Genomic DNA, 27563 nt, shown 5'->3' on the forward strand with positions numbered 1-27563 from the left:
CAGGCAGCCTGAAGTGCCATGACATATTTAACCCGCATTTTTATTCCAAAACATGTTTATTTACATTTATTTTTCAGCGTTGTAGAGTTGTTCTATTATTCTATATGAAGTGCGATTTCTATTTCTATTTACAGACGGTACCACCACCATCTTCATTATCTAACAGCCAAAGATCTGATGAGCTTTTACGTAAAGACGAAGCCCTTCTGCAAGCACAGCTGAGTCTTGACAATAAAAGAAGAGAAGTACAAAATCTTCTAGACAGAATATCAGAGCTTGTAAGCATAGACATATTTTACCTATATCCATTTTACCTAGACCTATTTTTATTAAATACTCCTAACTCTATTTTAATTAATAAGTATATTTAAGTAAGTGAAACGCGAAATATTATAAGCCAAAGGATTCGAATATGAAAATTCAATCACATATTTAAAAGCATAGTTACCCAAAACGTAAGCAAAAATCGTGAAAGTACAGCATTAGACAAATTATGTGGCGAAAAATCGGTGATTCTGAGTACATGAAACATTTATTTAACAAATATTATGTACAGCTAAAAAATAACATACCATTTAATGACTTTTAAGATCTAGCAAAAGTTTTGGAAGAATAGTATATTTCTGACAACTTTACTTAATTTCAGATTGTATTAAATCAAATCTATATTTGTCTAAATATAATTTCATAATTTTATAAAGCAAAAAATGGTTATATTATTTTTTATTTGATAAAATGCTGTCTCAAGAAAAATAGATCCTGGTTCTTACACGGAAAAAAAATTGGTAAAATTTCTAAATTGTACGATAATGACTTTTCTCGTAAAAGAACAGCTTGATTCCGGTTTTTAAAAAATACGACATTTTAACCATCTATTTGGTAGTTTTTCTATTCCTATGGGAACGGTTGACCGGAAATTCTGGTTTTCAAAATTATACCACACATTTACGTAAAAATACCAATCAGACAACTAAATATCCGAATAAATGATTGTTGTGCCGTGCTTTAAGGTATCATGATAAGATTACCCAAATTAACAAATTTTGTTATATTTACTAAATTTTATAGCATATTATGAAACCGTATGTTATAGTTAATTTTATCGAAATCATTACTAAAGCACTTAGGTAAAATTTACCCAGCGTTTTGGTGTTCCAAAACACTGTTAGAATTTTCATTCTAAAATTATGGTGAAATATCTGGCAGCAATCTGTCCATCCAATTAACCTTAAAATTTACGGTAAAGAAATTTTTTCATCTTTCTGGTTTTGAAACCGTTTACTACTATTATGGTTAAAAAATCATGAATATAAAACTATACGATTTCTTAATCATTTGCAACTAGCGTGGCTTCAAAACCATATAAAATAAATTTACTCAGACATTGGAGATAGTTTAACAGCTTTATGCTACTGCCATTAACGCTTTAATGAGAGTATCGTATTCTATATGCCAGGGTCACAAATTAGGGTGCATAAGACACTGTAAACTATTTATGTGCTAAAGGGAATGGAGGAATTATTGTAGTATCAGCGCTGGGATTCGCATCCCAGGTCCGTCGGTCATGAGATTGACAGAATAGTCTACTCGGCTGTAATATGTACCCATCTGCAGGAAGCTAAGGGCTTCATTAGGTGGATCTAGTTGTTGTGATAAAATTCTGGTTGTCTAACCGTATTAGCTGAAAGCAGTTAATAAATGGATTTTCTCACCGTTTAACATTTGAATACCATCGTATTTATGGCTATTTGACTGTTTTGTTTAAATATGGGGATTTGTTTAAGGGTTTCGTTAAAATACCTAAAGCATTTAGTTATTCTTATATTATTCTTTACTTTTGGGATTAAGAGTTACACATAGGTTAGGTCAGTCATTTTTTTAAATTGTCATTTTAATTCTAATACCCATTACGCTAAAAATGTTTCATTGTTACTTAGTATATCATATTTAAATTAATTTAAGACATTGCAAAAACTACGATTAATTCACGAAATCAGTGAAAAATATTTATTTATTTTATTGTTTAGGAAAAAGATTTAGAAAAAAGTAAAAGTCGGCAGTCCAGACAACTTGATACCATTGATGGTAAGAATACCAAATGAATTATAATTTTTTTTATTTTATTTTATTTGCAGTTTCTTAATTCTTTTTATGACTCTTTAAAAAGTAAAAAATATATTTATTTTTTAATGACTCTGTATATCTCGAATAGACAGTTATACGGAATAATTTATTAAGTATGTTAGTATTTTAAAATAAATTATAGTCCTGTACTGAATGTGTTATTGGAGAAAAATGTCTTAAAATCATGCTCTTTTATTATTAATAAGTAACTTTTAATTTATAATTGTCACAATTTGATAATTCAATCTTTTTTTTATATTTCTACCTAGATACAATATATTTTCTTTTTTTGGCAGAGCTTAATGTTAAACTCCAAAAATCAGTATCTAAATGTTCAGCTTTGGAAGAAGAAATTCTCAGTAATAAAGAGAAAACTGACGGTATGTTACTTTCATTTTTCTGTGTTATAACAAAATTATCTCATGCTCTTAATCCTCAATCAAGAGCTTTATCGGACGTCGCGTAAATAAGAAAGCCGAAAGTAAAATATTTTTATTAAGTTGTTTACGGCTACTGGGTGTCAGGAGTCCAATTTGAGTGTTTATTATTTTGGTATACAGGATGATTGAAATATAATTCTTCCATGTATCGGCCTTCCATCGGCTTTTATTTATTACTTATAATTTAATTGATTTAGTGCATATTTTTGATACTTATGCATTTGCGTAAAAAACTTTGGAGCCAACCTGTGAATTATCAATAGAAAACAAAATATACATAAAAAAACACTTTTTAGCCATAATTGAATGTATATCTCCATGTATGAGTTATATTACCATACCTGCAACTTAACATAAAATATTGTTAAATGGAGAAAAATATATAAATTTTTACGCCACGTCAAAAAAATATAAATTTCCTTTAAATGTATTTTTCCTATTTATGTGTCTGAAAATGCTATCTTGACAAACTATGTATTGTTCCCTATGTATTTGTTTACGCTAAATCAAAGGAGACCGAATTCATGTCAATATTTTAAACACTTTTATTATTTTTAAAATACAACCTATGAATCAACCATTGGGTCAACCTGTGAATTATCAATAAAAACAAAATACAAAAAACCCACTTTTTTAAGCACAATTGAATGTATACTTTGTATGAATTAAATTACCATGCCGGCAACGTAACATAAAATATAGTAAAATGTAAAAAAATATATAAATCATTACGGCACGTTAAAAAATATATAAATTTCATTTAAAAGTATTCTATTTATGTAACTGAAAATGCTATCTAGACAACCTATGTATGGTTTCTTTTGCATTTGTTTACCAAAATCATGTCAATATTTTAAAAAGTTAAAATATTTTCAACGTAAATATATCTTAGTTAAAAATTTATACTTTCTCTTCACTAAACCCTTTATATTTTCGAGATTTCTAATATGAAGAACTTGCTTCTGAACTATTAGCGCTATTTACATTTTCTTAAGGGGGAGGGTTTCATCAGATTCAACGTAGAAAATTTCTTAGGAAACAACACTTTACTTAGTTGGATAGGAATATTAGACGCGTGACTTGATATATAATTCAAATATTTTTCAATTTTTGAATTATATATCAAGTTACGCTTCTATCGATTTTCGAAGCTGTGCTAAATAGCTTATAATGCTTATATAATAGCTTATGTAATGCTTATATATAATAGTTTATATAATATATGCTATAGTGGTAATAATACTATAGTAGTAATAGCTTATAATGCTATAATTACTATCTGTATATTACTATCTTATAATAACTTTATGCTAAATAGTTTATATTATTCAATACAGGGTGAAAATTATGTATATCAAAGATTATTTCCTTTGGTATGGTGCTATATTACCTTGTAATATAATACCTGGCTGATTTTGATTGTTATGGTTTAATATTAATTTCTGAAACACTTCCTCTTGAGCAAGCTTCTTTTTTCCTAAGTCTTATTTGATACCCCAATTTTTAAGTCATGATACCATTTTATATTCCGTTTGAATTACATTAAAGGCTAGGCTTTCTTTTATTTATTGTTCTCCTATCTTTGGAGCTTTATAATTTAATTACCCTAAATAAATAAGAAATTTATACCAAGAAAATGCGTGGTAAAGTTTTACTCTCTTTCTCTTTTGATTTTTTTCACCCTTCAGTAATTTCAAAATGGCGACTAATGCTCACCTTGAGGGAAAGGGAAAACTTTAGAAGAAAATGATTGTATTCCCAATATTTTTAAATACCCCACACTGTTTTCGAAAGTTTAAGTGCTGAAAGTTCAAACTCTACTTTTACACCTGCTACATAATGAATGCATACGGAAATAATTAGGGAAAAGGCAGACTATTTTAAAAGTTGTAATTTAGACCTGAAATTTTTTTCCTCGCACCGAGAAAAATTTTTTTTGGCAAAATTGCAATAGTATGTGGTGGAAAATTTCTGGTAAAATATAAAAAAATAGTGATAAGTGATTAATAAAGTTAAAATATACGACATTAAAATCATTCATTAGATAATTTTTCCATTCATATGGTAACGGTTTACCGAAAATTCTGGTTTTCAAAATTTTATCTTTTATTACCACACGTATAGTAAAAATAACAAAATTAAAAAGTAAATTTAACTTAATAAATAGTTTTAGTGCTAAGCTCTAAAATCGTGATATTTTACCAAATTTTATCACATATTTTAAACCCTACCCCATACAGTTAGAAATAGGTCAACTTTGACCATATTTGGTAGTTATGACCATACTTTATTTTCTCAGAGTGAGGTGAGCTTTAGGGGACGTCTTAAATAAAAAGGAAGGAGGAGTCAAGAAGGGGAAAATTGAAAATTCTTTATCCAAAAAAAGGAAGGTATAATTTTTTTGATTTTTTTTTTACTCTAAATGAAATGAAAATTACACGAAGTCGTTATAACTCAAAGGAATGAAATTATAAGCTCCTTACTTGTTAATGCAAATTATAACCGATTTTGAAATACACAATGCAAAAATATCGATCAAAAACAGTGTTTAGATAATCCTCTCGCCGTATAATATATTCTAAGAAATGAGTTGTATGAATTGGTAAAATAAAAATAAAAATTTATTTTAAATTCATAAAGTGACAATTACAGGCTAATTTAAAATTGTAATTTGATGTTATAGTGTTAACCAGGGGTCTGTTTAGAAGAAATTTGGGTTCGTTAACGGACCCTTTACAAAATATCTTTTCATAAAAACGAACCCTTCACAAAATATTTTAACTTAAAAAGGGACCCTTCACAAAATAATTTATCTTTTAATCGGCTCCTTCACAAATTTGTTTATCTTCATTATTGTTTTGTTAAACGAATAAACCCTTCCCTGGAAGGGGGGGGGGGGAGACAGTTGTAAACGAACTAAATTTTGTCTTCGGCAGACGCTTCTTCCTTTATTCGTCCGAAATTAATATTCTGCGTTCAGCAGTATAGGCTCAATACCAAATATTTGTGTGTTGCATTGCTAATTTAGTAGCTGCAAATGCTGTTTATTTTTTAAAATTTAATTTTTTTAATTATAATTTCACACTGTTGAGCATAATCTTGCATGTCTTTACAATTTAAAAACTCCTTGAAAGCGTTTTTGCAATAACGGACCCTATTTGCACAAATTCACAAAAGCAGGACCCTGGTTGAAAGAATGTGACTTAACCTTTATTTTATATTCACAAATTACGAGTCATTTTTTCACAATTTTGCAAAAACGGACCTTTCACAAAATGTCTAGGCAGTCCCCTGGTGTTAACACACATCTGAGAGATTTTTCTTTAGAATTTTTAAATTTGATTTAATTTAATAAATTTTATAACTGTTTTACTCTTTTTTGGAAACCAAAGATCTTGATCGCCGCTTACGAGTCACATCTGAGCAAGTGAGTCATTTGGAGTCTGAAAAGCGTCGACTCGAAGAACAACTCTTGTCTCCTGAATCCACACCAAAAGAACAAGCACTTCTCAATCGTCTTCAGGAGAGAGAAAAGTAATTCATAAAATACTTAGATTACACATTTTTATTATTTCATGCATTGTAGCTATTACTGTTTTCAATATTAACATATAAGGTACCCGACTAGTGTCGACATTTAAGGTATCTGACTAGTAGACTTGTTTCTAAACACTAATACAGGCAAGGGGAACTGCCAAAATCAAAACTCCCCGATTAGAAATGCATCATGGCGACCTCCACGTGGTATTTCTCGGGTAATGCTAACAACCATGCATTTTAATTTATTGTATGTAAAACATCCTTATTTTGTTCAAAAATGTTAAGTACTTTATCACAAATGTTAATTAATATAGAAATTGATTTCAATAATGCTGATCACCAAAAAATATTTCATTTGGTGATAAAACAAATTTTTGTGTTCTTGAAAATGAAAGACTTTTTGAGGGTTATTATCTCACAAGGAAAAGTTAGAGTTTAAAGTTTATATTTTTAAATAATAAAAACAAAATTCTAAAACTTTCAGAATTTCTAGCATTAACTAATTTATTATACACATTTAGTTGAATTTAGGTGAGTAACTGCAATATTTGATAATTTATTTTGCTAATATGTTTCTCATTTAGCTAATGTTTTGATTTTTTCACCATGTACAATCTAAATAGCTAATATACTTTTTTAAAAGCCAATAAGAACATTGATAGAATTCTTCTACATAAGTACAATACTATGTCTTTGATGATAAAGTACTCTATCTTTGATGATAATATACTATGTCTTTGTGCTAGAACATTGTGTTCACTGGCGAGCGAGCGCAGCGAGCCATGGTTCACGGCGTGAACCACATCGGATTACGTAGCAATTCTCGGGGGTTGGCGAGCGTTAGCGTGCAGGGGGCGGAGCCTCCTAGTATATTATATTTCAGTCATACATATGCAAGTTCAATAATAAATTTATTCTTCGACATTTTTAGTGAAAGATGAGTATTAGTCACGTTGTTGCCCTTTTTAAGAACAATAAAATAAAGCATGTTTTAAGAGCATGAACAGCGTTGATGACAATTATGCATGACGTAACATTGAGAGAATTCGTAGGAGACGTGCCATACATGTTGTTTTTGAAAACATAATTATTGTTTTTGTTTTTGCATGACAGTTTTTCTATTGCATGACATTTATTTAAATCCTAAATTTTTTATATCAATTACTTATTATTGACTAAAAATACTATTTTTGTAAAAAAGGAATTAATTTTAAAGATTTTAATAATTGATTTAAATTCGTAAGATTTTACATTAGAGCATATTTTAAATGGGTTTAACTTAGTAACGAATGAAGAGAGTTTGCAAAATTAATCATATAATATTGCATAAGAAATCTCTGGGGGTTGGGGGACGTCAGCGAACAGGAGTGAAGTTCACTAGTAATATCTAAACTTTCTTTTGAACAGGCATATTGGTGTTTATTACATTCTCTCCATTTAAATACTAGCAAAAGGAAAATCCTACGTGTTCAGGATACTTCAAATTCTAGTCTTGAAACATTATTAATTACGTTAAGCAAAATTTTATCACAGATTTTGAGGCTTATTAGTGCTTTATAATATTTTTCTCTCATTAAAGAAATATTATAGGAAGAAAACAATTTAGAATCGTTGCTCCGTTTGAAATACATAATATATTTAAGCTCTTTTTTTATTAAAATAAACGGTGTTATTTTATTCTAAATATTTTTGTTTCTTTAAAAGTTGTATTAATGTATAAATTTGAAAAGTGAAAACACCTCTGAAGTTAAATAAATGTAATTTCTCAATAATATTTTTTATGCAGTTTAGAGATCATGAATATTTTTATTTTATTTGTAGAGAAATTGCTGAATGGCGAAAAGAATGTGAGGAAGCTAGAAAAGATTTAGATAAATCACGGACGGAGCGAGAAAGGATGAGAAAAGAATTTGAAGAAAGAATTCGTTCCTTGAAAGATGAGCACGAAGAGGACTTCAGGAAACAAAAGAAGAGAGCTTCTGTAAGCTTCATTCTCACGTGGTTCTCTTCTTATTTGATTTCTCAATTTAAAATATCCATTAATTTAAATACAACAAAATAAAAAAATAAAAAAATGGGTACTCTGGAGATATTTTTCATGTGTTGATAAACAAAAGAATAAAAAAACAGGATTTAAAATTAACTATGTTAAATAAATAAGTGAGGACATTTAAAAAAATTAAAGGAAAACAAATACATTTCATGAAACGCAGATATTATATTTAATAAAAGTTTTATACCTATACAATGAATCATTTTCAGCTTATTCCATCGCTGCCTATGAGTTTTACGTCAAAGTTATCAAAGCAATCAACGGTTTGTCTAAAAAAGCGTTTAACAAAAAAACACCTGTTCATTTCTTTTCTTGTGCTGTCAAAAATCCAAAAATTATCTGACACCCTGAAAATTGTTCTAGAAAATGTACAATAATAATGTATTTCATCAACTTGTGAATAAATTCAAGATACTATAGAAAAAATAGTTGAAAATATGTGAACCTCATAATTAAATGCTACTCATTAACGTTATAATGTATTATTACTTAAAACTTTTAAAAAAAAGAATAATGAAACTGTTAGTCTGTCCTATAGATTTAATTATTTCATTAGTAGCAGTTTTTCACAGATTTTCTTTAAATTAATTACGCACTAAATTAAAGCAGATTATTTTAATTTATTACTCTAAATTTAAAATTTTAACAATTATGAGAAAAATGGCCAAAAATAAACATAGTCATCTCTTATTAAATAATAGAAATATTAAAAAAATAGACTAAAAAATGTTATATCATCTTATTTACATTTTGGAAATAAATTTAAATATTGTGCAACCTAAAGATTTCAATTAATTATATTTGGTGGTGAACGTGCATGATAATAGGTTTTTAAATTATATTAGAGTTATATGAAAAGAAATTCTGGTAAAACTACAGTACTGTATCTTAATGTCATTTTTGGTAAAAAAAAATACCATAATTCAGGTTAATAAATCTTACATGTAAGATATTTAAATCAATTATTTAGTTAAACTGGTAACTTTTCCGTTCATGTGGTAACGGCTTATCCCAAATTCTGATTTTACAAAATTTCAGTTCTTACAACCACATATTTAGTAAACAATATACAATACAAAACTAAAAAGTAAATTGAAAAGAATAAATATTATTTATCCCATGCTCTAAGTAACATGATAAAATTACCGAATTTTACACTATTTACCAAATTTTGTCACATATTATAAAACCATATTTTACTGCTAATTTTATCAATATCATTACTAAAACTCTTCGGTTAAAATTATCGAGATTTTTGGTGCTCCAATAAAGCCACAAAAACGGTAAATTTTACCGTTATAGGTAGTTTTGACCATAATTTTTTTTTCTCAATGTGCTACAATCTATTTTAATAGTTTTTTATCACTTGATATATAGGAATCTGAAGAAACCGGCAAAATAAAAAATCGAGATCTTGAAAAATGTATGTCTCAACTTCGTATGGAGCTCGAGTCAGCTCGAGCTGAGGCTGACGTCCGGCTTTCGAGGCAAGAAGTTCAGATTCAAGAAGCCAAACTCAAATCTGAGAATGTGGACAGGCTCAGAGATCAAATAAGTCGTCTGCAAGCGGAAAAAGATCTCATTAGAGTTGAAAAAGAAGAGGTAAATGTTTCATAAATGCTTGTGTACTTACAATACGTTTTATTCATTGCAAATTTTTGTTCAATTTTTATTCCTCTTATTTTTTTCATGGACGGAAAAAAAATTTCTGGTAAAATTACCTTGATGAATGATGATGACATTTCTGGTAGAAAACGCCATAATTTTGGTTAATAAAACAAAAATATTATAAATATTTAAGCCATTATAAATATTCTAATATTATAAGTATTTAAGCCATTATAAATATTTCAACCATTATACGTATTTTAAAATTATATTTAAACCAAAATATTGTAAATATTTCAACCATTCACCCGGTATTAAATAAATAATACCAAGAACCTGTTGCAATAAAATCTTTCTTTTTTTAAATACTTAAATCATTTAAATAATCATTTAATAAATCAGCCAATAAAGCTTTTTTAATCAAGTAACATTTATTTGGTAATTTTAAAGTTCAAATGGTAACATATTACCGAAAATTCAGGTCTTCAAAATTATAGTTTTTATTTCCACTCATTTATGAAAAAAATACAAAACTGGAAAGTAAATTTTACAGAATAAAGGTTTTTATATCCTGCTTTAAGGCAGTGTTTTATAATTCTGGGGCCTTGAAATGGTACCGGTAAGTGGATAAAATGGTACCTAGCCACCCAAGGTACATTACATTATTTCCATTTTATTTACTGAGGTGTATTTCTCGTGGGTTTGTTCGACTTTCCATAAAGAAGAGGTTAACCGGGATCTGAAGAGACGTCATCTAGAGTCGCACCGATCTTGCTCGTGTAATTTAATTTTATTTTAATGTCACGTTTAAATACAATTAAATTAAAATTTGTAAATCAAAACGATATAAAATATAAACATTCAACATCCCTCCCCTCTCCTCAGCGGGCAGCGGTAAAATTATCAAGCGTTTACCGGTCATCGATGATAAAAAGGTTGGGGAGCACTGCTTTAAGGATTCATGATAAAATTACCAAACCTTATCATATATTATAAAACCATATTTTATTGTTAATTTTACCAAAACTCTTCAGTAAAAATTACCGAGCCAGAAATATGATAGATTTTACAGTATTCATGTAGTTTTGACCATACTTCTTTTCTCTGTTCTGTTTTAATTTTTAAATTGGTACCCGTGATGTTTTCTAAATCAACTTATACTGTTCTTATAGATTGCAAAAGTATTATCAACAATGCAGATAATACTTTTACCTAATGACCAAATTATAGGTTTGTAGTACAGTTTTAAAGTACCAAAATTGTAGTTTAAGGTTGAACCTATTTTTTTAGGATTAAAATTTGTAATTAATCCTAAAAAAAATTTGTAGGCTATTATTTCTTCAAAATAATTAGGATTAAAATTTGTAGGCTATTATTTCTTCAAAATAATAATTACTGTAATAAACATCTTATTGTGATTTCAATGATTTGCATGTTATTTTGTGTCATAAAATTAACGTAATTTGATTGTATTTTTAAGTTGTGGAAAAGGTTACAAACAGCCGAAAAGACAAAGCAAAGGTGGGAATCTGAAGCAAATAAAGGAAGCGAAGAAGTGAACCTTTTGAAATCTCAAGTTCAACACTTAAGAACGGAATTTATGAGCCACAGAGAAGATTTAGTCAAAAAATTAGCCGAAACAGAATTTGACTCAAAAGTCGTTCAAGATCTGCACATGCAAATGTAAGTAATTATCTTTTAGCTAAAAAAGTAAAAAATAATTAATAAATCTTAATTAAAAAAGCGTATTTTTGATACGAAGAAAATAATTTCAATTAAAAAAAAATTATTTTTTTTTAAATATTTGTAAATTGTCTCAAAAAAATAGTTTAATTGACCAGTATTGAAATTATAGATTAGAAATATGATTCATTTTTTTAAAACTGTATTAATTTTTAAAAGCGCAATACACAGCTGAACGATAAAAAAATGTTTTATACATTTATGAATTTTATTACTAAAATAAATTAATCAGTTTTTTGTTCCACAAGTCTTGTTTTTTCAAAAATTAAATATTTGGATTCAGTGAATAAATAAATAATCTAAAAATTAATATGAATTATAAATAGTCTTTAACTTTAAATTCTTGAAAGTGTAAATTACAAGAATTCCTGATAGAAACATTCAAATTATTATTAAAATAATAGAGGAATTGATTCCCAGCAAGTAACTAAATAAATTCTTATTCAGAAGTATTTGCATTGTTATCTGCAAAATTATCTGCATTAAACTCTCAAGTCAATATGTGTTGTAAATTTTAATGTACATCCACACCTAAAATGGTGACAAATACTCGACGTCAGAGTCATGTTTAGAAGTAATATAGGTGACTCTATACGCTGTTGCAAGTTATGAAAAACCATTATTCCCTATGAAAAGAGCTTGTTTGCATCGAAGTGCACGCCAAGAGGATGGCGAGCTCCCATTGAGAACGTATATCAACATCACCAACGCTTTGAATCTGCGTTTTACAGCCTTTTATATTCTTTTCTTTAATTCAAAATCTGCAAATTGAAATCGAAAATTGTAAACAATTATGAACAAAAAGCAGTAATTAATACTAAAACTCAATTAACTAGTATAAAAAAGTAATAAAAGTGGTATCTAAAAATCGTAACAAATATACATTATTCTGCTAGCATTTAAGGAAACTGTTGAAAAAATAAGTATTGTTTCTCGCAGTCGATTTTCTCCGATAGCGAAACAGAAGTTTAAAAAAATTATCTCGCATTTGATTTGTTAAGGGTATGTCAGCCTAAGAATCGCCATTTTTTGTGGTCCAATGAAATTTAATGCTCTTGAAACGTCATACCGTTGTTTCTTTTTCAAGGACAAATGTTCTTCTAATTTATCGTAATATGTCCCCAAGTTAATGATTCGAGTAAGACTATGGAACTATAACCTTTTTTTTAATTCTATGGTAATAATACAGTAAAAGATATTAAATTTTAATTAAATTTCTGCCTATCGAGTTTAACTTTTAAAATCTATTATAGTCTTTGAAAGCATATTTGTAAAATTTGATCACGAAATAAAACGAAACTACATACAGTCTTAGATGATTACTTAAAATCAGATAAAGCTATGGTTATTATTTACCTTGCAACTGAGTATAGTATATAGATGTTTCACAGCTCCAAGAATCGCAAATAGTTCCTGGTATAGTGAAGTACTACACTGAGAAAAAAGTATTGTCACATCTACAAGAAAATGGCAAAATTTATTGTATTTCTGTATCGATATGGCAACACTAAAAATCTCGGTAATTTTTACCGAAACACTTTGGTTATAATTTTCGTAGATACCAATGTAATATGGCTTTAGAACAAGTGATAAAAGTTGGTATATTTGGTAATTTAATTATGATACTTTAGCTCATAGAATAAAAACTATTTATTCTGCTAAATTTACTTTTCAATTTTTCATTTCTTATTAAATGTGTGATATAAAGGTCTAAAACTTTTAAAACCAGAATTTTTGGTAAGCTGTTACCATATGAACAGAAAACTTAATAAATGACTGGTTTCAATATCGTATATTTTGATTTTTTTATGTCAGAATTTTGTTGTCTTTTTTACCAGAAATGTCATTACCATACTGTACGGTAATTTTTCCAGAATTTGCTTCTCCATGTCTGATTTCGTAACGCAAAATATCGTTTACACGAATTAATTAGCATTCTTGAGGTCACCCCCTCGAACTATTAAGAATGAGTCCTATAACGTGAAGATCCGATTATTCAAAAGTTATTCTGAGTTTTTATTTTTTATTTTTTCGTTTTCTTTTGCGCATTGTACAACATATGTAATTCGATATTGCATCTACTTGTGAGTAAAAAGAAGAAGAAAAAAGTATTTTTAAACTTCTTTTTCGATGTTAATAAAATTTTTCCCCCTTTTAAATATAAAACCTAAACAACGTTACTGTAATTATCCCATAAATATTTCCTTCATTTTATCATACATTATTGATATACATTTGCTGATAAATGACTAAGTTCGTTTAGGTTTTTTGCCAAAATGTTCGCAAGGAATGAATTCGTAATCATCTTAATTGCAGTGAGTATCATTACCAAATGAAATTGTTCGGAATGTAATTGACCGAAATAATGATTCAAGGACAATAGAAAATATAAGTAAAAAATCTCCCAACAGCACAATTACGTAAATTTAGGAAAAAATATATTAATTATATAAAAAGCTTTCATAAAATGAATAATATTTTCACTTGATTATTTTGAATTTAAATGCAGAAACACAATTTACTTGAAATAAAATTAAATAGTCAACCTTAAAATAGTTGTTTTGTTTTCCTAAAACTTGAATCATTCGTAAAATTTAGGCTTTTTACGGTTATTTAAGGAGTAACTATATCCGCACTTATCTTAATAATGATGAATTTAATAGAAATTTATAAATCGTGAAGCACTGAAATGTTTACAATAACCTTACCGTTTAAAAATGCATCACAATGTAAATTAAAAAGCAATGTAAATTCTTCTCTTTCCTGTCGTGCAATTCGCGATCGCAACGAACTATAGGGGGCGTTGTTGTATGAGACGCATACCTGCGATTTCTGTATGAACCGTCATTCAGTTACTCTGGAGACGTCGTTAATGTAGCGTGTAGCATTGCAACTTTCCTTCTTTAATGTGGCTTATCAAATTTAAAAAAGAAAAATGCTTGATATTCTTTCTTGTGCAACCGAAAACAAAATGGTATCTCTTTTTATTAGAGAAGGAATATCCAAAACACATCGGAAAAATATTTGTACATTAACAGAAAAAAATATGTATATTCTTATAAGAGTTAAAATTTAATGCCCGAGAAATAGTATTATTAAATTTAATGATATAATATGAAAGGCCCATTTAAACTTTACATTCTATAGTTTTAAGAATCATATTACTTCAAAAATTAAAATGAACAAAAAGTATACATAAGCCTCATAATTTTATGAAATTTAATTTTGTAAAAAAAGTTTTTTGACAACAATTGTTATCAAAAAATTTCAAGTTTCAATAAAAATCATTATGTAGAAACTAAGAAACGTAAAATAAAGAATGCTGACGAAACAAAAACAAAAAAACAATTCTTTTTTGTCGCCATTTTTAGTGCTATGAAAATTCGTGTTTGGGATTTGCCAAAAACAAAACAAGATGCAATTTTATTTTTTAGGAGGGAAATATTTTACCGAAAAAACGAAAATGTACCAATTCCCACAACATGAAACTTTATCTTGGTAAACGTACGTTTTGGAAATGTTATTTCATTTGGAATCTTATTTATCAGAGTTCATATGGCGATATGATTGTTTTGAATCTATGCTATATCGGCTCATTTTCCACCGAAATCCGATTGACTATTTTGATTTTAAATAAAGTGTTTTATTTTATGAACTGTCGCAAAAATTTTAAGTGTATATTGGCGGCACTTAAAAACCGCCAAATCTGTAGCGGCGGTGGCGTTAATACGTAAGTACCGAATTTTTATTCCATACTTTTCTGAATCATATTACTTCAAACATTGGAATATACAAGAAGTATACATAAACACATAATGTTATACCATTTAATTTTTCAAAAAAAGTATTTTGAGAACAATTTTTATCAAAAAATTATAAACTAAAAAACAGAAAATAAAGGATTCTTAGGATAAAAAAACGATTTTAAGAATTCTTTTCATTGAAATAAAAACTTTCATATTGTTTTTTTTTTTTATTATTCTTATAGATCTTAATTAGACGTAAAAAACCATTCTGTAGAGAACCATCATCAAATGAAAAAAAAATATTTACAAGCAAATTTTTTATTGTAAAAATCATTGCACTTACCTGATTTATAATTCTCGGAGAATTCCAAAATGATATGTTCCTTGTTTGAAAACTTTATTCTCAAATAATAGATACATAGTTTATCCCTTCATTACTTTTAGATAACATACTACACAGCAAAATTTTATAATTGATATGAATTTGAATATGTAGCTAAAAGCAGAATAGCTGAATTCTAGTTGAACTTATTCTTTCAAAACTAAAAAAAACTTACCAAGAAAACGATTAAAATTAATTAAGAATCAGCACAAATGGCACTATTTCAAGTAACTTGGATAATTTTTTATTGTTGTTTTCCGAATTATATGGATACAGAAATATATACTATTCTATAACGAAGAAGAATATGCTATAACTATTACAATTCTGTATGTTCTGAATTCATATTTATTCACTGGAATGACGAAAGCAATGTTGACTTCACTTTAATTCGTAATGAATTGAAGACAGAAGAAATGCATTTTACCTTAATACACACATCTGTAACAGTATCCGAAATCGGAAGTCATCAGTTGCAAGTTTGTTGATAATAGAAATAAAAAATTATTGAGGAATTTTTCTTCAAATGTTTGGCGTGTTCTGTTCCTGAAAGGTTTACTAATATTCTGGAGATTTTTTTCAAGTTCTTCGGCCTTTTCCTTAGCGAAATTTTGTTTCTTATTTGCTGCTAAAAAATGGCGTCTGATTCTGTCAATGACTTTGATGGAACTAAATGAAAACGTGATAAATTAATGTCTGATATTTACAGGCTCCCGCTAGACGGCGTACTCGAGCGTTGCGATCGCGAATTGAAAAAACAATGTAAGGTCTTTTCAATAAATTTCGAGTAAGTGGCTAGACAATTATTTTCTTTCAGCTGCTTATGCCATGAGCGCTAAAACAGAACCTCAAAAAACTAATATAACAAAATTTATTTTTGTAAAAAAATATTTTTGCAATAGTTATTATATAAAAAAAAAGCAAAATTCAATTTAGAATGTTTTGCCGTTTTCTATTGCACGACAGTTTTAACCACTCATTACAAAATTCTGGATTAAATTACGTTAAAAAGTATTGGCATCCTACTTGGAGTATTCGTAAAATCCATTTTTACCGTCAAAAATTATACCGTAAATCAGTACAGCAATACTTGTTTAATTACAGAGATTTTACAGTAAATTTTACTTTAAAAGTTACGATATATCAGTTTTTTGTTTTTGTTTTTTTTGTTTCATAAAATGCTATGGTGAAAAAGGATTTTAAGGTAAAAAGTACTGGTACTTTATGTTGTAATTTGATCCTGAATTTTGCATTGCAGGTATTGTCATGCTTAAGACATATTTTATTCGAAATTATCAAAACTAATTTTTGAAACAATTCTCAGTGGTCAAAGGTTTCGTTCAGAATTTTTATATTTCTGATTAAAACTATTTTATGTAGTTTAACTAACGTACAAAATTTATTGTATAAAGTTCCATATTAAATTACTGTATAAAGTATCGTCCCATTAGGTGCATCATCCGTAAAATCCTTTTTTACCGTAAAATACCATACCATAATTTTTACATACCATAATTAGAGAGACTTAGTGACTTTTACCGTAATTATTGCTGTAAGAATTACGGTATTTGAAATTTTTTTTCCGTCGTAATACATTTCGGGGGAAATGGATTTTACTGTAAAAAGAGCCAGTACCTGCACTTTTTACCATGCCTGCTGGGATAAATGAGTGACGGTAAACTTTACCATAATTTAATCCGGATTTTTTTTTTTTACAGTCTTGGTAAATACCTAGATAGGACATTATTCGGAAATGACAAAGTTTAACCTTTATAATTAGGAAATGATAAAGTGGCAGACTAAGAATGACTTTTAAGCATAAATTTTTTTATTATTATTTTCTTGCTTAGTACAATAAGTTGACCATAAACAGAACATGTCCTCATACCATAACCACCACCCTTAATACAATTTATTCAGCTCTTTCTTATTTCGTTGATTAAACTGCGACTCAACTAACTAATGGTTTTGCTTCTCTCTGGCTAGAATAAATTAGAATATTTTTCTTTACTACATTCGAGTAGAGTTATTGAACAAAGTTTGTTATTTTCAGAGAGGAGCAGCGCGGAATTGTTGAACAAATGACGCAAAGATTGAAATGGACCGAAGGAGAAAGAGATCAACTTCAAACCGTGCTTTCTAGTCGGCATCAGGATCAGATACAGGTAAGTGGTTTTAGAAAAAGAAACGATTGAAATGATACGTTTTACGAATTTTGAGTTATAGTCATTTCGTTGATATCAGTAATCAAAAAGCAGAAACAGAAAAAATCAAAAACTGGATGAAGAATTATTTGTCTGTTTTTCACATTTTCGTGAAGAAGCTATTTTTCTTCATCATTTCCAATTTTTATCTTAACACCAATGAATTTAAACCAAACGAAAATTCAGAATTGGAATGTAAACAATGTTATTGACTCTATTATTTATATATATATATATATATATATATATATATATATATATATATACAATATGACAATATTATATATATATATATATATATATATATATATATATATATATATATATATATATATATATATATATATATATATATATACATGAAAACTATTAGGACCATATTTCCAGATTGCGACTACACCCTATATTTTTGGGGTCAGAAATCGGTCGAAAAAAACGTTATGTTTATTCAGAAAAAAGTACGCTTTTGTGTCTGATTTCTTAACTTAGAATATCGTCAGTATTAAATAATTAGCTTTTTTAAAGTCCCCTATTAAGATTGAGTCTTAGAAAGTGAAGTTCCAAAGTTCAAAAGTTATTCAGGATAGTCCACTTTTTTGGCACCCTGTAGATTATTATTATTATAATAATTTTCTCATCAGTGATTGTTTTGCCTTTCATCCAAACATTGCAGAGTTTAATTGTGTTTTCTTTTTCAGGTTGAAAATGGTCTTCGTCAAGAAATGGACACGTTAAAGAGGAGGTAGAACAATCCACAACCATCTTTCTCTTCATTTTTTTCCTAACATTCTGCGCCATATCTTTCATCTTCTTTATTTATTGTGAACTTATTTTTTACTCAAATGCAAGAAATAGAAAGCATTAGCTTTCATAACGTAATTTCATACGTAAATTTAGAAGCTTTTTTTAGACAATGTATTTTGCACAGTTTGCTTCTTTTCTAGCATATTAACAAACAATGGTGTCAAAAATTCAAATGTTTTTTTAAAGATTAGTGTGTTTACCATGGTAGTTTTTTCTTTTAAAATTTAAACTTTCTGTCTGAGTATCTACTCTTAAGCGATGGTATTGCACTAAAACGGTTTTCCTTTTATGCAATGGTTCTGTTTTTATGTATTGGCTTAATACATGGGAACGTAACTTTTTAAAGGTAATGAGTAAAAGTATAAGTACTCTAAGCAAAATTAACAAGTAAAAAGGTTTGATTTTAAAAAGTAACAAGTAAATTGTACGAGTAAAAGTACAAGTACGAAACAAAAAAAGTAAGGATTTTCAAGTATATTTGGTGGAAATCGAAAATTCTAAGTAACCTTAAATTTCATTAAAAAAATTTAAGAAAAAATTAAATTTTAATTTATTAATTCCGGAATATGTAGTTATAAATTAATTTGTGAATAAATTCAATAAGTATGAAATTTTGTTTTAAAAGAAATAAGTAAAAAAAATATATTCTTGTACAGATAACCCCTTGAAATCTATTAAACTAAAACTATTTCGTTTCTATAAAAATTAAAAGAAAATAATTGTAAAATTAAACTAAAACTATTTCGTTTCTGTAAAAATTAAAAGAAAATAATTGTAAAATTTAAATAATGAAGATTTTCTTAATTTGAATATTAGATATTCCGCATTGAATTCATTCAACAAAAATTGAACATATTGTTTCGGATAGAAACAAAATTAATTATGCTGGTGGGTTGATTGTTAATTTCTAGAAATTTGCAGGCGGTTATGCTGTGACCTTCGACCTCTTTGCACCCCAATTGTGCTCAGATGCAAGAAAAGAAGAAAAAAAAACTATTTTTCTTAGCGAGAAAGAATATATAATGCATTAAATTTATATATTGAAAAAATATGATTTCAAAAATTTCGAAACAAATTTTTTTTGAGGAAAATTTTTAAAACAATTTAGAAAAAAGTAACGATTTTTTTCCACATTTCTGTTACAAATACTCTTCCTTTTTCCAAAGAAAGTGACAAAAATAAACAAAAGTACCAAATTCAAGACGTAACGAACTACAAGTAAAAGTATTTTCATGTATGCATGACTTCACTCTAATATATTTGTTTTACTCTAATGCATTAGATTTTATTTAATGCATTGGATTTACTCCAATAGAACCACGGCAAAGTAATAAAAAATTACCGAAATGCCATTTTAATATTGAAACTTATCTTGATATATTTTTTGTGTAATTTCGTTCCTGTAGAATCCACCGTGCCTTAAAATCTTTAAGTCGATCCCAATTTAGCTCTCATTTAAGCTGCTAGTAACAGGTGTGTTATAGGCTTCTATTTTTCTACTATGTCTTTAAGTGTTTTTGTAAATTAGAGTCTTGCTTTCGAACAAATTTTTATGACTAACTTATTGTAACATAAGTGAGAATAAAAGTATTAGTAACAGTTATATGACTAATTTCTTTCATACTTTTATAACAAGATTAACACAGTTCTAACTACAGCTGATTATATGTTTATATTCTTAATGACTTCAATTTAAAATTTTACCATAACAACACAATTTAAATATTTTGACTTTAATACATAATTCTATAACTTTGCCACATAACTTTACTAAACTTTGCCTTTAAGTTTACTGCGTGATACATAACACTTGTAACACTTTTTCAGCAAAAGTAATAGTATTTTAACATTACTTTTTAACAATTTCTCATGGTATGGTTTCCTTACCTGATAACTTTTCATAGAAGATCATTAAAAAAGTATTTTGGTATACATTAAATGTAAAGTTTTGGTATATATTAAATGCTGAGTTAATACTCAAAACTGATGTTGGAGAACACTTAGTTGGTGGATGAAGTTGAAAGCTCTGATTTATGAAAACTAAGTGTTACCATGCAACTATATGTCTTGAATACTTTTGCAGCATAACTTGCAATTTTTGAAAAATTTGATAAAATTTTATAATTATTTCATAATAATTGTTATTGGATTAATAATGTTTTACTTTGTAATATGCATGTGTAAGATCTCGTTCACCACACTATTCGCACTTGGTGAACATAAAATGATACCTTTTATCAAATTATTTGATTAAAAGCTATAATGATAAAAAAAAATCTGTATATTACAAATAATGTAGCTAGTTTTAGTTTCTTTTCAAGGCTGTTCTGCGAATGCTAAAAGGAGATAACTTTTTTATTTACCGAACAAATATGCTTTTTTTCAGTATGATAGTATGTTCATCTTTATCCAGATTATTGTATGCTGGTGACTAAAATGGCACAAATTTTAAGAGAAGTCCCAGGTTTGTAAAAGCGGGAAGCGTTTGTGATCTGCTTCTTTCATATTTAAAAATGCTACTTCAGAGTTGCATTGATTTGAATCCTACAAAAATGCAAAAAAAATGACAATTTATCATTTATTTAAATAATTTTCCTCGATCTGAAAAATTCCCCTAAACTTGCAATTATTTCTTGTTTTAAAAAAAATTGCAAAATTTTTTTCAGAATATTTGAGCTATTCGTTTGTAACAGATTTGTAGTTCATTTACGTCACACTAGAGCTGCACAATGGGCTATTAGCGACGGACTGGGAAACATCCCTGAGGATGATCCAAAGACATGCCATCACAATTTTAATCCTCTGCAGAGGGGATGGCACCCCCGCTTAGGTAGCCCGATGACCTGCGCGCGAAGTCGAGTACTTGACGGTAGAACAGTTTAACGAGGACCAATACCGCACACCCTCGGTCCTTACGCAGACTGATGATGATACCAAGTGGTCAGCCACCCGCACACTGACCGCAACCAGTGATGCTTGACTTCGGTGATCTGCTGGGAACCGTGTCTTAACGATCAGTCCACTGCGGGACTTGTAACAGATAATTCTCCAAATAATAAATATAGTTTTAAATTAAAACTTTCTTTAAAGTTTAAGGTCCTTAAACAGTGGCTTCTTTCTAATAATTGGCACAAAAATTTCAAAAACACCATCTACTACATTTATAATGATCATATTAAGAAATATGTTTCTATATAATACAGTGGCTAGAAGTTGCTCAATAAAATTGTTAACTACGCCATTTAATGAGAAAATTTGGAACTAAGACTTCTATTTCACTAAAACAGTGGAATATAAATATAAATAATTCATTAATTGTAGGGCATCCTTGTTGATGAACGATATAGAAAATTAGTTTTGACTATTTTCTCTGCTGTTTCTCCCTGTAACTAAGAAGTTATAAAATGTGTTGAGATGTGTTTTTTTAGATCTCTGATGTATGAAAGTCGTTAAATAATATTGTTTGTTAGTGCTGCAATAATTTAAAAAGCGTTCATTGGAAAAGCAAGATAAAAATACATTTAAGTTCGAATATTGCACTCCCTGTTTAAACGATATCCTGAGTTAAACAAGGGGAAATGTAATAAATGGTTAGTTTAATGTTAAAAAGCCTACGGAAAGTTCTGCTCTTACGAGCTTAACATGTTTAATAATTTTCGAGAAGAAGAAAAAAGTATTTGTTGGTTTATAATTATTTCGTTCTTTTCGAAAGTGTTTGAAAGCTCCTTGTGTTTCAAATCTTTGCATATGGGTAAAAGCGAGAAGGAAAAGAGAAAAAGCTGGTGGTAAAACCATTTTAGCTAAAGCTAATTTTCGAGACGAGTAAATCAATGACTATTCAACTTCTCCTAACTATTCAACAATGTCTACTATTTCTCGGGAACGAAGCAGTTTTATATATATGCTAGAATTGTAAAAATAAAAACTTGGTAGTTGTTTTATTTTTCTCTTAAAAAAAAGCTATAATGTCTTTCGCCTTAATTTTTCCTCTTTTCCGCCTTGATTGATATAAGCTTTCAACTCTGTTATTACATATAAATAGGTTTCAATCTGAAGTGTTTCTTCTGTTTTTATGAATCAGATGTTAATAGTAAATTGTTTATAGGTAATTGCAGTAACTTATGAACAGATTCAACCTCTTTTGTTCTCCGTTGCTCAAGTTTCTGATTGTATTTTCATATACAAATGTCTGTGAATTATACGTCCGATATGCTGTTCATTTTTTAAACATACCTTGCAAATAGCAGATAAACGTAAAACTGGGAATTCAAAAATCTAATTTTTGCGAGAATAGAGACGTGGACAATTCATTATTTTTATAGTCAACAAAGTGTTGCTTTTGCCAATAATTGTATAAGTGAGAAGGCTGTACAGTAAACAATTTACAAAGAAAGGGGCTAAAATCGTATATTTTGTGTTTAAAAACAATAAAAGGTTACCGATTTGTGATAATGTTCCAGCTCATCTTCGTTTACTATATATTTTATTTTTGATAACTTCGGTTGACTTGATGAAGTTAACGAACCTTCTTGTTTAACCGGCAAATTACCATTTATTTTTTATTCGTGGTTAAAAGCATTGGACTGCGAAGCACTGAAGCTAGATCCTCAGTAATGACTTGAAGTGTACCCAGCTTCAGATTGCTAGTTGGAGAAGTAGAGGCGGTATGTGCACAATACTGACCATACTATCCCAATTATGCTGCTGGCTCAATATGGGTTGCTTCCTACTCCTAATTTACAGATAAAAATATGTCACTAATTCTTAGTGGTTGATTTACGTATGTGTTTTAACACAATTATTATAAAGTTAAATTTAGCATTAAAATTAAGCATTTTTAGTTGTAATAAAATAATTTTATTTAGTTTTTTTTAAAACAAAATTATGAAATGATTCTTTTTCGCTTGTTGTCATCATAAAAACTTTAAATTTTCTCTCCAGTGAATTCAAATGTAGCAGGCAGGAAACTGCTTCGCTTTTCGTAAGACACCGAAATTCAGAATTTGGAGATATAGTTGTGGTTATCAAAGATGATCGTCACTTTTAAACCCTTATATGTATGTTATTGATAAAATGCGTTTTCAATTTCGACTAAATTTAAATTCATACAATACGTATAATTTTATAAATACAAAAATGGTTATTAAAAAATTTAAACCATACCAAATTTCTTTAGGCATTGGGAGAAATTGACTGTATAACGTCTATAATATGACAGTTGTTATAGAGGTGCGTTTGAAAGATATCAAACCTTAAAAAAATGTTCGGCAATGACCACCTTTAATAAATATTATAAAAATCTATGTTAGAAATAAAGTGAAAAAAAATAGACTTTCATGATCCGAAATAAATATTTAAATCCGAAATAAAACTACGATTCGATTGTCTTATACCATTAGTAATGAAGGCATGGAAGAAGAATAAATATCAAGACCAGTTTGATTGATAGATAAAACTTGGGAGTGTTTTTAAAAATCAACTTTTAACTTCTCCCTGTTTACTGCAGTAACCAAACAGTTTTCAATTCTGCCCTCCTCAATAATGGTTCGTGATACTTTGATATCGTGCTCATTTCTTTCTTACTTAAATATCAAATAGCAACCCTTATTGAGAACACTTGTTCACTTCATTTTACAAAGGATCCTAAAAATATATATCAAGGACACCTTTTAAATTGGATTTGATATGCGTTAAAGTAAAAATAATTTTTCCATTGTAGGAACAGAAATATAGCTAATGCTTTCATCGATAACGGTTTCAACGTTTCATGAAATGATTCTTTTTCTTTAAATTGGATTTCTGATACATTTTAGGCACTTGCATTGAAAAAAAATATATACTTCATAGAACATTTGATTGAAGAAAAAAAAAAGCTAAACACAGACTTTACTAAAGATGAAAACATTTCTATTACCCCACAATTTCTGCCAGTTCAGGCATTTTTTCGAAGGCTTCGTCGTAATATGAAATGATGCTTCTTTTTGCGAATAATATGCTATTTTTACAACTGCTGTTAGTTTGCAACTGTTACTCATGACGAGATAGCTCAAGTTCAGCCTATTTAAAACCAGCACTGTCTATGCTTATTTTGAAAATGGCGCAAAAGGAGAAAAGCCACAGTTGGAAAAAAAACTGTTGAAAATGGAAAAAGTTTGAGGTATAATTTTTTTAATATTTAAAAAATTACTCCAATGTTATATACTACCTTGGCTCATAAAAATTTGGAAAAATCGAGAATACGTCAGTGTTTTTGTTAATTTTCATCTAGGTGGAAAAATGTCGCGATTTTTAAAAAAAAGGTTTAACAACTTTTGGAATATTTAAGTTATTTGTCTGTTCTAAAGCCCAGATAATTCTTCACGGCAAGATTATATATATAGTTTAAAATTATCACATTGCGTTAAGTTTAAGGCACTTAAAATATGGGATTTTTTTTAAATTTTCCTTGGCGACCGAGCTTCGAAAAACAGCATTAATATGAACTATCAAACATTTCTCTTACAATAAAATGCGGCGTTTGTCAACTGTTCAGACAATCAAAAAACAAGCTGCTGGGATTTTTGTTTTTCTGTTAGATTCCCAGACACGCTTCTTTTATCTTAAGTCGTTGAATGAATTTAACTACGATTGCATCTTGATTGAATAATTAGAGAGAGAGGGCGGCGGGGCTATTCCAGAAAAAAAGTGACTCACTCACGACTTCATTACGAGCTACGTGACGCACGAGATGAATTTTCACGATAAAATTCTTTCTTTAGTCCAGGAGATATTGACGGTTACAGCGACTGGTTAAATTGCCTGCCGCTGTAATCGGCGATCTGATTAATGGATTTTAATATTTCTTGCCAAAGAGAAGTGATAAAAGTGTGAAGGTCACAAATTACACAATTTTTGTTTACTATGAGCTGTTTTCATTTTGACTGAAGAAGAAAGCAATAATCTGTAATCTGGTAAATTGAACTGTTGAACATGTTGTAAATTTTTATTACAGAATTAATTTGTTCTCACTGCGTTTTTAAAGTCTGCATTTTTTTTCTGGATGAATGTATCGGTCAGTTGTAGTATGACTCATATATTTCATTAATTAATATTTGGAATTCTTAAACTAAGACAATTTAGCTAAAGGTTTCCGGTTGCATAAACAACAAGGTGACATAGATAGAGGACTGTCAATTGTCTGACAAATGCTGAATGGGTGTTAAAGTAAAAATACTGTAATGAGCTGTAATAAATCAGGCACAAGCCATGCCATCTAAATAAAATCTTACTTACCTAATTTTTTAAGTAGGATGATTAATTAGAATAAATAAACCTTGAAAAAAGTATAGAAATAATCAAATTTGTATTATTCTATTATTTATTTAGTTTAAGGTTTTACTTTTGCCCCTGGGTGATAATAACATTAAATTAATATAATATTTCTCTTTTATCTTTCCTAACTCCTAGATGCATAGCTAAAAAGATATTCACTAACAAATCTTACATATTACATGGAAACCGAAGTTGATAAAATTCAGTTTCATGAAAAAATATTAAAGCTCTTTGTAGTTTTTGTCAAAAATATTTTTTTCAAGATAACAGAAATTAATGCTATAAAAAGCCACTTTCAAACATTTGATACCTATTTTTATCACCATATGATCTGATTTTTTTTAAAATTTTTTGTCCCTAATTTACTTTTAGAACATTAGTTTGAACAACTTTATGAGTTGTGAAAGAGCATATGTATTTTTTATGATCTCTCAAATTCGTTAATAACTGAAGTATCTATTTATGAATATAATTCGTATACTTTAATTCTCGATTATTTCATTTCCAATATTTCACTGTTTCATCATATTAGTTAGGTATAGTGGAACTCTATATTAATATTTTCAAAAAGAAAAGTATAAATTAAAATTTGTTTTCTGATTTAACTCAAACTAGTATCTGATTTGCCAAATGTTCCGTGGCAAATCAAAATCTATACAAAAACCTAATTTGAATTAAAATTTAAGTAACTAAATTTATAATTCCGAAAATCGCTGTTGACAAAATTGTTTTTAAAAAAAGAATTACTTCTTTTTTAACATTCTTCTATTTCTTATAAAAAAAATTGCAAATATATATATTTATTTGTGAAATAAGAAAAATGAAAATTTTTGAAAGTATATTTCATAATAATAGTTTTGTGAAGTGAGTAAAATTTCAATGTTCAACTATAATTTTTTTTAAAAAAAAGGGGGAATGAGCATTATCAGCATTATAATTAAGGATAAACAGCACTGAATTATAAAAAATAAATAAATATAGATTTGCATTTTATATTAGGTATGATTTTAGTTATGTATTTTGCTAATAGATGGAAGCACCTGAAATACATTAATTAAAAGGAACTTAAATTGCAAATTTTTTACTGTTACATTTCTTTTCCATTAAACGTATAAAATAAATTACGAAATAAACTGATAAAGCTTGTTATGATACTTTTTTTTAAGAAATTTATCTAATCTCTTTATCTATCTCTTTATTTATCTAATCTCTTTATCTAATCTTTATCTAATTTATCTTAGACTTATCTAATTGTTGCAGGTCTTTATATAATTCGGTTAAATTAAGTAAAATTATTCTTTATAAAGCCTGCACTATCCAAAAATATTATTAAATAATAAATTTTTCTAAAGTATCATTTCAATAAAATTGTTTTTATTAAAACATATAAAGTTAAATAAACGTGTTATGCATTTAAGTAAAAACAAAATATTATTGTTTTTTTCTCGGGTATTGATCATTGATTCACTTTAATTAAAGCTAATTCTAAAAAATTCAACTAATATTTTTTTTTCCGGATCATTGAGATATCAAACTGTCTAAAAAGTTTGGCAATGAATATAATATGCAAAGCTACAGATTGTTTTTCATATTTATAAAGCTTGTACT

General features: G+C 28.1%; 1 protein-coding gene across 1 annotated transcript in view; it reads left to right on the forward strand.

Annotated features, from left to right (window-relative positions):
• LOC107457554 (uncharacterized) overlaps positions 1–27563 on the forward strand; it is an 85642-nt gene that overhangs the window by 52209 nt on the left and 5870 nt on the right. Inside the window, exons 9-17 of the mRNA XM_043044937.3 lie at positions 135–278; positions 2028–2085; positions 2421–2504; positions 5957–6098; positions 7926–8085; positions 9535–9759; positions 11246–11448; positions 17690–17801; positions 18539–18582. Of these exons, the coding sequence (XP_042900871.2) occupies positions 135–278; positions 2028–2085; positions 2421–2504; positions 5957–6098; positions 7926–8085; positions 9535–9759; positions 11246–11448; positions 17690–17801; positions 18539–18582 (1172 nt within the window). The remainder of the gene's footprint in view (positions 1–134; positions 279–2027; positions 2086–2420; positions 2505–5956; positions 6099–7925; positions 8086–9534; positions 9760–11245; positions 11449–17689; positions 17802–18538; positions 18583–27563) is intronic.

The sequence above is a fragment of the Parasteatoda tepidariorum genome, chromosome 6 (genome assembly GCF_982258835.1).
Source record: "Parasteatoda tepidariorum strain Cologne lab strain chromosome 6, Ptep-v5.0, whole genome shotgun sequence".
In the NCBI taxonomy this organism is placed as follows: Eukaryota; Metazoa; Arthropoda; class Arachnida; order Araneae; family Theridiidae; genus Parasteatoda; species Parasteatoda tepidariorum.